Here is an 11,676-nt window from a genome sequence, read left to right as displayed (position 1 = left end):
GTGAGGTTCCTCCTCCTGTCTGGTATCTCTCTGTACATGTCAGCTTCCCCTTTGACTATCTACCATGTTTTGACTGAGGACAAAAACCCTCACCAGAAGTGAAGCAGATGCTGAAGTCATGCCCTTAAACGTTTCAGCATGCAGAATTGTGAGCTAAATAACCTATCTTCTTTGTAGGTTACCCACTCTCAAGTATTCTGTTAAAGCAACATAAAATGGACTAGGATATAGACGAAAACATTACTTTGTAAAATGCTGACCCTAAGTAGCATTTTTTTTTTAAATTTTCCAGTCAGCTACATAATAGCATTAAAAACATTCCAAGTAGATTGATGTAGAGTTCTCAGGCATGCTATACTAAAATACTAGTTAAATAAAATAAAGTTGGATTATATCTATTCTTAAAGCTATCAAGTGAACAATAATTAATTTGATTCAGCTAGTTATTTCTTTTTCCAATAAATTAATATTAAATGCACAAGTTGTATGGTATGTTTCTCATCAGAAAATGCTAAATATAATTTAAAGGAACAGCAGTATTTGCCAAATAACAAAACAACACTATAGATAAAAATGTTAACATTATGTAAAAACTTCTTTACAATCTTAACAAATGTGTGGCATTGTCTGTGCTGAAATCAGTTTACAATAATATGCTTTATACTTTTTTTTTCTTTTTTTTTGAGATGGAGTCTCGCTGTGTCACCCAGGCTGGAGTGTAGTGGCGCGATCTCAGCTCACTGCAACCTCCGCCTTCTGGGTTCAAGTGATTCTCCTGCCTCAGTCTCCTGAGTAGCTGGGCCTATAGGTGAACACCACCATGCCTGGCTAATTTTTTTATTTTTGCAGAGACAGGGTTTTGCCCTGTTGGCCAGGCTGATCTCGAACTCCTGACCTCAAATGATACACCCACCTCAGCCTCCCAAAGTGCTAGGATTACAGGCCATCTTCCTCATTTCTCATTAGTCATAGTTAAAACATTAAGGCAAAGAATATATTGAAACCTGTAAAAGAATGTTAACTGTAAGCATTTACAAAAGTGACTTAATCAAAACTTGTTTATTTTTTGCATTTTAGTGGGCTTCTATAGCTTTTTTTTAATAAAAAAGAATATTCTAAAAAAGTAAAGAGTAAAACAGATATTTGTTGTTTTAATAAGGCTTGAAATCTTTTGCTGCCTTATTTTTAAATATGGTATGGATATTTTATTTCTATCATATTAAGGCTTTAAATTACTTCAAAATTTTAAAAATTATAACTGTGTGGAGAGTGAGAAAAGGATGGAATTAGCTATGAATTTGGGGGGAAACTTCTCACAAAGTATTATGATCTTCCTATTTAACTAGCTTAGTAGCTTTGCCTAATTCATCTTCTGTTTCCTTAGGTATGGTTGAATATAGTTGTAAGTGGCTTGTTGTCTTAATCATAAAACTGGTTTGGTCCAGCAATATACTTTGGAGAACACCATGTAAGTTTAGCTTACTTCACTTTTTTTTTTGTATCCAATAGATGTGAGATAAGATCTTGCAATTCTTATTATTGAATTAGAGAAATTAAGTATAATTTACTTACTTAGGGCTTTGAGGATTCTTGGTCTGATTTAACCTAAGTTTCTAGTTTAATATTTAAAATATTGGTAAGATTGGCAGGAATAGGGCTGAAGTAATAATGAATGGTGGTAGGAGGAAGATTTGTTTTATGTTTTAAAATTGCAATTTTAATGTTATTAGTTGTTAGGAACATCATTAGTGATGTGGAATAAATTAGATGTATATAAAAGTACAGGTTGAGAGGAGCTATGAAAGCCATGAATGTAGGTATAATGAGGCTATTATTTTTTGTTATTTCTTGAATGATAGCTCATTTGGGTAAAAATCCTGTTAGCAGGGGCAGTTCTCCTAGGGATAGTAGAGTAACAAGGATTATAGATGTTAGTAATGGTCATTTATTTCACATATAGGATAGTGATAATGTTGTGTTACTTATATTTGCATTGAATAGTATAAATAGGTTACTGTTGATATAAGGTAAATTAGTAGATTTGAGAATGACGGTGGGGATGTAAATTAAAATTGCTATTACTCAACCTATGTGGGTAACTGATGAATAGGCTAGAATTTTTTATTGTGTTTGAGTCCTCTTGAACCTCCTAGTAGAATGAATAGTACTGCGATTGCTAACAGTATATTTTGGTCTAGTGAGGAAAAGATTTAGAACATAATAGAAATTGGGGCTAGTTTTTGTCACATAAAAAGAATCACAGCTGATGTTGGGGAAATCCCTTGTGTTACTTCTGGAACTCAGAAGTGAAAGGGGGAATTCCCAGTTTCATTGCTAAAGTTACAATAATTATTGGAGATGCTGTTTGGTTTAGCATATTTATAACTACTAGGAGAAATTAGTTTGGCAGTAGTCATTTAACTTTAGTGACTTGTAGGTCTGCAATGATCCTGCCTACTGAACCTGCATAACTCAGGTTAGAATAAAGGAGAAAAGACTGGACTGGATACTAGAGCTCCTAGATTCTCTTCCTCCACTGTCTAAAATCCACGTATAACCTTGCAGAAATTCTCTTGGCCTTGACTTCACATCAATCAAAAGAGGAGGCTGATGTAGATAATCTCTTAGGTCTCTCCCAGCTCTAATAGCTATGATTCTAGCTTTCAAGTTTGTTTTTCATTTTCATGATTGCATGAAGAGATTCCTTGCATACCTCCTTTGTCTGTCAAATAAATACATTAACAAAGAAATAAGTTTATTCAGTGGAAAGAGTAGATTCCTATTAAAATATTTTTGTTCTCCATATTGTTGTTGAATCATATAGATTTCACTGAGAGATGGTTAGCTATTGGCAACAATTTTGGTCTAATATTGTTCTAGCATTATAAACTAACTAGAGTTCTCATGCCACCCAAAATTCCATCAGGACTGCACGGAGATTATGAGCTGCCTTATTTATTGTCAGCTTAATGAATCTGACCTGTATTTTAAAAAGAGTCAGACAAATTATAAGTTTTTTTCTATGAAAAGATATGAATATTACTATAGGATCACCACATAGGAGGCAAAGTCTGTTTTTCTTTATGTTTTAGCGTGTTTTTTTTTTTTTGGACCACAAATATATTTTCAAAGCTCACAGAGCATAAAAATGCCAATACTGTAGAAAAATCCAAACTTCTTTACAATCTTAATGAATTTTCAGCATCATCCAAAATGATATCAGTTTATAATGATATACTTTGCACGTCTGAGCAAGTTTTGAACATTCATAGAATTTTCAACTTTATTATTCATCTCAAAAGTCTCACAATGCCAGAAGGTAGACAGTTTAAGGTCCCATTTGGAAGATGGAAAACATGAGGTAAAAAACATTACATGATTTCTACAAAACCATTCAATAAGTCAGACACCTAACTAGAAATAGGGCATATAAATTCTGTTTAAAAAAATCCACTTTTCCATTCTTAGATTTTCTTATAACCTTGTGTATTTATTTCTCTCATTTGTGCTTAAATATCATTGAACTCGATTGAATCAAGTACAGAAATATTTAAATCAGTATACACAGTTTCACAGATACTTACACACAAAAAGGTATCACAGTCTTGTTAAATATAAATAAGATTACACAAAACACATATTCATTGTTATAGAAATTACACAGAGGAAAGTGATTTTTTGGTAGACAGATTTGCTGTCCCATATCTACTAAAGGAAGTGTTTAAATTTAATATAAAATATGTTCATCATCAATCAAGCCTATCTTTAATATGCTAAACATTCTTAAAAACTTCAAATGTTTCTGTGCTATATACAAACTGTAGAAGTTTAAGTGAAGGACGTGTAAGAATTTAAATTTTTACTCTGCTTTCTCTGGTGGTATTTAGTTACACCTAGTCATTGACTCAGAAATTCGATGACATTTCGTTTTTAAAGAGGAAATGTGTATAATAAGCTTTTTGTGTTCATATCTTATTGACATGTGAATAATAGCTGGGAGATATTTTAGTTGTATTTCTCTCATTTACATGTATTACATATAAACACATGTACATGTAAACTAACAAAATTTTCTAACACTAGGGAAATTAATAGTCTAGATTTTTCTCTAATAATTCAGGGCAACAAATCTAATCTCACATTTGAGGTCTATAGATGAATACAGATGCATCTCTGTAGTCAGAACCATGGTGACAAATGATTGTCACATCCTATGACTACTTGCCTATAAGCAGACATAGTTCAAAGTATATTAATGAGGCATAAAAGTGATTTTGAAAAAATTCTAGTAGTTCACCGAATTTGTTTTACAATGCAATTCAAAGTACTTTGAAATCAATTACATGGCTTTAAAGAAGCAAAGATCAATTTTTTAAAAGTATAGTAAGTTTTATTGAGGAGTCTAAAACACATTATTAACGATAAATAGAAGCTAATTCATATTGAGAGACTACTGTGTGCAGACACTATTGCAAGTGTTGTACTTGTTTTAATTCATTTAATTCTCAAAACAACTATATGAGGTAGTACTACTTTTATTCCCGTTGTAGAGGTGAAAGAGTCAATGAAGAGAGATATTAAGGAACTTGAGCAAGGACACACAGCTCCTATGAGGCAGAGACAATGTTTCAGCTTGAGGAGGCTGGTTCAAAGTCGGTACTATCACTATTGCCATCCTTAGGATTTGGGCCGTATGTAACACTTACTTGAAAAATTGAGTTCATTTATCTTAAAGCTTGCCAAGGCATTCAATTCCATATAACAAAGATTTATTTAGTTCATAGTATATGCCAGGTACTGTCGAAGTGCTTTACACAAAGCTTTACACAAATCAGCTCTGATATTCTGATAGACATCTGACCTGATACTCTGATGGACATCTGACTTATCAGAGAGCTGAAGACTTACAAAAGTACCAGTTGCCATATACTGATATAAATATTTCTAAGTAAATAATTGGATAGCTCATTCCATCAAAAATTAGCGTGCTTGTCCTGTTACTAATTATTTGAAACCAACTCTCCTAGGCTTCATCTGCTTCTTTTTATCCTCTTGTGCTCATGGAAAAACAAGAGTCTTCATTTTGTTTTGTTTTGTTTTTTTCCTTTCTGGGCCAACTACAAGTAACATATAGATGGCAAGATGCTGTTAAAGAATAAATCAGAAATGCTTCTTAACAACGCAACATGCTTCCTGAAGCTAGTGCTTGAGTGTGTAACACTGTGTTAACAGCAAGTTCAGATACATTTAAAAACTTTTAAAATGTCAACTGTTGAGGTTAGTGATAGTGCTCTGTATTATTAGATATAAGCCCAGGTTAAGAGTTCAAGTCATATTGCAAATCCCGTGCTTCTCCATTCTTGCACACTGAAGGTCCACTTATCAGTTCTAAAATGTTGAAGCCCTGAGTCTTCAGGGAAGACTGCTCTTTTTCACTAGAAGAATCTCAGGTGCTCCCGGTATTATATGAGGTAAGATTTTGGCATTACTGGCAGCTCTTCATATCTTGTGGAAAACGATGTTCCTGTCTTCAATTGAGGGAAACCACTTATTTATCTTATTAGGAAGTATCCCTAGCAGTTTCCCTTGTGAGTAAGGAATAGGTGCTATCTGTCATTTGCTGTGTCTTCTTCCCTCATGGTAGAGAAGTTTTGATCTTACGTACATAAAGACCACCTCACGATATTAGATTTGTCTGGGTCTGAAGGGTTTCTTGACATCTAGCAAAAGCACTAATCCAAACTACATTAATTTAAACAATAGAAAATATTCAGGAGTATCAGCTCCGTGTGCCATGTGTATAACTCACGGACAATCCACACTACATACCAGTCTTTGAGGCAATCCAATCTCGATACTTAGTTACTCTGGTGTAGACCCCAGGTTTTTTGGGAAGAGCACATGATTGTCCCCAACTTACTATACCTACAATGTACCAGATGTCATGATTATCATAAACCAGAGGTCCACCAGAATCACCCTGAAATAAAAACATATTTTAAGTTGTTAACTCTACTTTAATTCAGTGGGAAGGTATTGTAATCTGATGTTCACAGAAAAAAAAAGGACATTGGTACACAGACTATAGACTATGTAATGGGTCACTCAACTGAATAAAAATTTTTGCTAGACTTTAAACGGCATTGTTTTTCGTAGGAAGGCTAACACTCATTCACAGGAAATGGTTACATTATTTCTGTTTCAGTATCCTTAGGTGTTTTTTTTTTTTTTCCTAGTTTGACCAGACCTGTTTAGCATGGTTTAGTAACTACGTATATAAAATGTTAAATGTGAGATTAGCATTTGTAAGCCTAGGTATACAATTTCAAGGATCTCTTCCAAATGCTGTATTTTATGGACCTATTCTTGGTCCTGATTGTATTTTTTGGACTTATTCTTGGTCTCCTTTTCTTTAACTCATCTACTTCTAATTAGTTTTCTTGCTAAATTTTTATAAGCTCCTTTAAATCTCTTTTGAAAAACAAAAAGAAGAACAAAGAAGATTAAGTACATAAACAAATAAGTAAATAAATATGTGGTCGTTAAAAGTGTAGTCTCAGCAGCTGAACTGCCGGTTTCAGGTCCAGCTCTATTAATTACTGGCTGTATGACCCTAGGTAAGATACTTAAGCTTCCTGTGCCTCTTCTTCACTTATTTATTTATCTGTTTCTTTAATTAACTATTTATTGAGTTCCTACTCTATCTCTGAGGCAATCTGATGTCTATTAGGGATAAAATAATGACCAAAAATGACAGGCCCCTGTGCTCATAGAGTTTGAAGTTTAGTTTAAAAAATATATATATATATAAAATAAGCCTAAAAACAAACACGAAATTACTATTATGATAATTACTATGGTAACATACAACAGGGAAATTTGACTGATAAGGAAAAACAGAAAAGTTTCCCCTGATGAGTATAATTGAGCTGATATCTGAAGGAAGAAGAGCTAACCACAAGGGAATTGGGGGTTGGGTGTGTTATAGGCAGAGGGAACAGTGTGGCAAATGCTCTGTGGCATGAAGGAGCCTGGCAAATGCAAGGGTCTAAAAAGGAAGTGGGTGGAGAAAGGAGTGTAAGAGGGGCAAATAGTGTTTGATGAATCTGGAAGGTAAGGAAAGACAAGTCCTTGTAGAGCCTTGTAGGTCTTCTTTAGAAGTTTTTGTTTGTATCTTAAGACTAAAGGTAAGCCACTGAAGTGTTCTCAGAGAGAGAGCTGACGTGATTAGCATTTCTTTAGAAATGGTTCTGGCTCTTATGCAACTAACACTTGAGAGGAGCATAAGAGTAAAAATGAGGAAATTAGCAAGACAGCTAGTGTAGTTGTCTGGTCACGGGAGGAAGGAAAGGAGCATGAAAGACAGGCAAGGAAAGGCAATAGAGAAATGGTGATGCAGAAATATTTAAGAAGGTAAAACACCCTATTAAGACCGAATCATGAAGAAGTGGAAAACCTGAAGAAATGGAAAACCTGAACAGACCAATAATAGTTAAGAATATGGAATCAGTAATTAAAAAGTCTCCCACCAAAGTCAAGTCTAGGACCAGATGGCTTCACAGTTCAATTCTACCAAACATCTAAAGAAGAACTAATACCAAGCCTTCTTAAACTCTTCCAAAAAACTTAAGATGGAATACTCCCAAATTCATTTGACAAGGTGAGGATTACCTCGATACTAAAGCCAGATTAGGACACTACAAGAAAAGAAAATTATGGGTCAATATTCCTGATAAACATAGGATGTAAAAATCCCCAACAAAATACTCCTGAACCAAATTCAACTAGATTAAAAGAATCATTCACTATTATCAAGTGGGATTTATCCCTCAGATGCATGAAAGGTTCAATATATTTGAATCAATAAGTGTGATTCATTACATTAACAAAATGAAGGCTAAAAACCGTGATCAATTCAACAGATGCAGGAAAACCTTTTGACAAAAGTCAACACACTTTTGTAAGAAAAGCTATCAACATAATAGGTATATGTCAAACACAATAAAAGCCACATATTGGCTTTTATTATTAAAACCATAGTAAAATGTTTAAAGTGTTTCCTGTAAGACCAGGGACATCAAAAGGATGTCTACTTTGATTTCTTTTCAACGCAGTTCTGGAAGTTGTCACTAGAGAAATTAGGCAAGAGAAAGAAATAGAAGACACTCTAATAGAAAAGGAAAAGATGAAATTGTCTTTGTGTGTTGACAACATGGTAGAAAACCCTAAAACCAACAAAAAGCTGTTAGAAGAGAGAAACAAATTCAGTAAGTTTGCAGAATACAAAATCAATATACCAAACTCACTAGTGTTTCCATATACTAACAGTGAGCTATCTGAAAAAGAAATTAAGAAAACAATCCATTTACAATAGCAACAAAATATAAAACACTTGGGTGTAAATTTAACTGAGGAGGTGAACACTTTGTATACTGAAAACCATAAAATATTGAAGAAAGAAGTGGAAGAAAACACACAAAAATGAAAAGATATTCCATGTTTATGGATTGGAAGAATTATCACTCTTAATGTTCATTAAAATGTTAAAATTATCATTGTTAAAATGCAATCCCTACCAAAATTCCAATGCCATTTTTTCACAAAGAGAGAAAACAATCCTTGAATCCATATAGAAGCAAAAGAGAACCTTGAATAGTCAAAATAATTTTGAGCAAAAAGAACAGAGCTAGAGACATTAGACTACCTGGTTTCAAAATGTCTTATAAAGCAATTGTAATCAACATAGCATGTTACTGGCATAATAAAAGACTCATCAACTAATGGCATAGAATACAAAGCCAGGAAAAAAAAAAAAAAAAAAGCCCAAATTGATTTTTTGACAAAGATGCCAAGAATACACACTGAGGAAAAGATAGTCTATACAATAAAAGGTGCTGGGAAAATTGGTTATCTATATCAGAATAATAAAATTAGGCTGGGTGTGGTGGCTCATGCCTGTAATCCCAGCACTTTGGGAGGCTGAGGCAGGTGGATCACTTAAGGTCAGGAGTTCAAGACCAGCCTAGTCAACATGGTGAAACCTCGCCTTTACAGAAAATATAAAAGTTAGCCAGGTGTGGTGGGGCGTGCCTGCAGTCCCAACTACTTAGGAAGCTGAGGAAGGAGAATAGCTTGAACCTGGAAGGCAGAGGTTGCAGTGATTCGAGATCGAGATCGTACCACTGCACTCCAGGCTGGGTGACAAAGTGAGACTCTGTCTCAAAAAAAAAACCAAAAAAAAAACTTGAAATGGATTAAAAACCTAAACTTAAGACCTGAAACTATAAAACTACTAGAAGAAAACAGAAGAAACACTCCATGACATTGGTTTGGGCAAGGATTTTTGAATATTACCTCAAAAACTCAGGCAACAAAAGCAAAAATAGGCAAATGAGATTTCATCAAACTGAAAAGCTTTTGCACAGCAAACAAACAAAACAAAACAAAAAACAATAAAGTGAAGAGACAACTCACAGAATGGGAAAACATGTTTGCAAACCATATATTTTATATTTATACATCTAAAATATATAAAGAAGTTAATAACACAATAGCAAAAAATAAAACAAAACAAAACCTAATTTTAAAAAATTGGCAAAAGACTTAGATACCTCTCAAAAGAAGACATACAAATGGCCATCACATTCATGAAAAAAAAGCTCAGCATTACAAATCATTAGGGAAATGAATTTAAACCACAAGGAGATACATCTTTACTCCTGCTAGAATGGTTTTTACAAAAAAGATGAAAGTCAAGTATTGATGAGGATGAAGAGAAAAGGGAACCCTTATACACTCTTGGTGGAAATGTAAATTAGTACAGATATTATTGAAAACACTATGGAGGCTCCTTATAAAACTAAAACAGAACTATCATATGATCTAACAACCCCACCTCTGGGAATATATTCAAAAAATTAAAATCAGTATGTCAAAGGAATATCTGTGCTCCCATGTTCACTGCAGCATTATTCACAATAGCCAAGATTTGGGATCAACCTAAGTGTTCATCAGTGTGTGAAGAGATAAAGAAAATATGGTATATTTACAAAATAAATATTACGCAGCCATAAAAAGAACAGATTCTGTCCATTTGGGACAACATAAATGAATCTAGAGGACATTATGCTAAGTGAAATAGGCCAGGAACAGAAAGACATATACATCATTTCACCTATATGTGCAATCTAAAAAAGTTGGATTCATAAAAGTAGAGAGTAGACTGATGATTATCAGAGTCTGGGTGGGCCTAGCGGGGTGGAGAGTGAGGGAAGGGGCAGTTGCTAGTCAAAGGGTGCAAAGTTTCTGCCAGGAGGAATAAGTTTTGAGATCTACTGCAAAGCAGGGTGACTATAATCAATAATACTCTATTATAGACTTCAAAATAACTAACAGAGTAAAATTTAGATGTCTATCACAAAAAAAGTTAAGTGAGGTGATGAATATGTTAATTAGTTTTACTTAACCATTCCACATTGTATACATGTATCAAATGTCACATCGTACTCCATAGATGTAATACAATTATTATTTATCAATAAAAAATAATAGTGAAATCTGAGCTGGAAAAGTAGAAGATGGAAGAAAGGAAAGGATTAATGAACTGTGAGAAAACAGAGGAATCAATGGATAGTAGGTGTCTATGAAGTTGAAAAAAGACTGTTTTTCATTCAGTCAGTCAACACATGTTTTCACCAGTCTATTTCAGGTGCAGTAAATAAAATAGATTAAAACATGTCTTCCTTTATGAAGCTTACATTTTAGTTAGTGGAGAAATAGGCAATAAGCTAGATAAACAAAAAAACTGCATACTGCATGGTGACAAAGCCTAAGGAGAAAAATAGAACAAAGAAAGGACACAAGCAATGTCCGTGTAGGTTGTGCATGTTGGAAATGAGAGTTGGCAGACTAGGGTATAACATAGTAAGCATATCTAGGGAAGCAGTAGTTAAAAAGCAAGGGGGGAACACTGGGGGATAGGAGTCAAAAGGAAAGATGTAAATAAGCATTTTTGGAGATGGAACAGTTTTTGATAACAAGGGCCGTAGTGTAACTCTAAGACGAAGGTCTGAGTTGGCTGAAGAGTATAGAAGATCACTGGAGAAGAGGAGGTCTAGGAACTAAAAGTCCAGCATTTAAACAGGTCAGTGTTGCTAATGCAAGGCTACTGCAGGCCTTTGCAGTAGATCTCAAGGTCTACTGTAAAGAAAACCTGTTTCAGGTGTCGCTGTCATTAAAAAATGCAACGGGCGAAGGGAAATGACTGGGAGGCTGGGAGATGAATAAGGATAATTATGATATTGCTTTTATCTCATTACATTAAATGAAATAATGTATAAAAAGTGCTTAATTTTTGGCTTAGCATATATTAAACACTCAATACAATTATTATTATTGTCATGATTATTAAATAAACTCAGTTCTTGGTGTAAGAGATGCCATTTTTTTTTCTCCTAGGTAAAATATATGCCAAACTCAGAAATAGCTAATGGCAACTTTCCCCACAAACTTTTGGCTTTACTTTAAACTTACCTTACATGCATCTATTTTTCCTTCCATGAATCCAGCACATAACATTCCTGCAGTTATCAGGCCATCATACACATCCTTTCTGTTACATACATCAGTGCTTATGGTTTCCACTCTGGCTTGCCGAAGTTTATTTTGTATAGGTCC

At 34.1% G+C, this 11,676-nt stretch overlaps 1 protein-coding gene across 1 annotated transcript in view; it reads right to left on the bottom strand.

Annotated features, from left to right (window-relative positions):
* Positions 1-3,467: 3,467 nt before the first annotated feature.
* TMPRSS11F (transmembrane serine protease 11F) overlaps positions 3,468-11,676 on the bottom strand; it is a 78,600-nt gene continuing 70,391 nt past the window's right edge. The window contains exons 9-10 of the mRNA XM_028848547.2: positions 11,533-11,675; positions 3,468-5,980 (exon numbers count right to left, since the gene is read on the bottom strand). Coding sequence (XP_028704380.2) covers positions 5,822-5,980; positions 11,533-11,675 — 302 coding nt within the window. The 3' untranslated portion in view covers positions 3,468-5,821. The remainder of the gene's footprint in view (positions 5,981-11,532; position 11,676) is intronic.

This window comes from Macaca mulatta, chromosome 5 (assembly GCF_049350105.2).
Source record: "Macaca mulatta isolate MMU2019108-1 chromosome 5, T2T-MMU8v2.0, whole genome shotgun sequence".
NCBI classification, from domain to species: domain Eukaryota; kingdom Metazoa; phylum Chordata; class Mammalia; order Primates; family Cercopithecidae; genus Macaca; species Macaca mulatta.
This window is presented reverse-complemented; position numbering and strand designations above follow the sequence as displayed.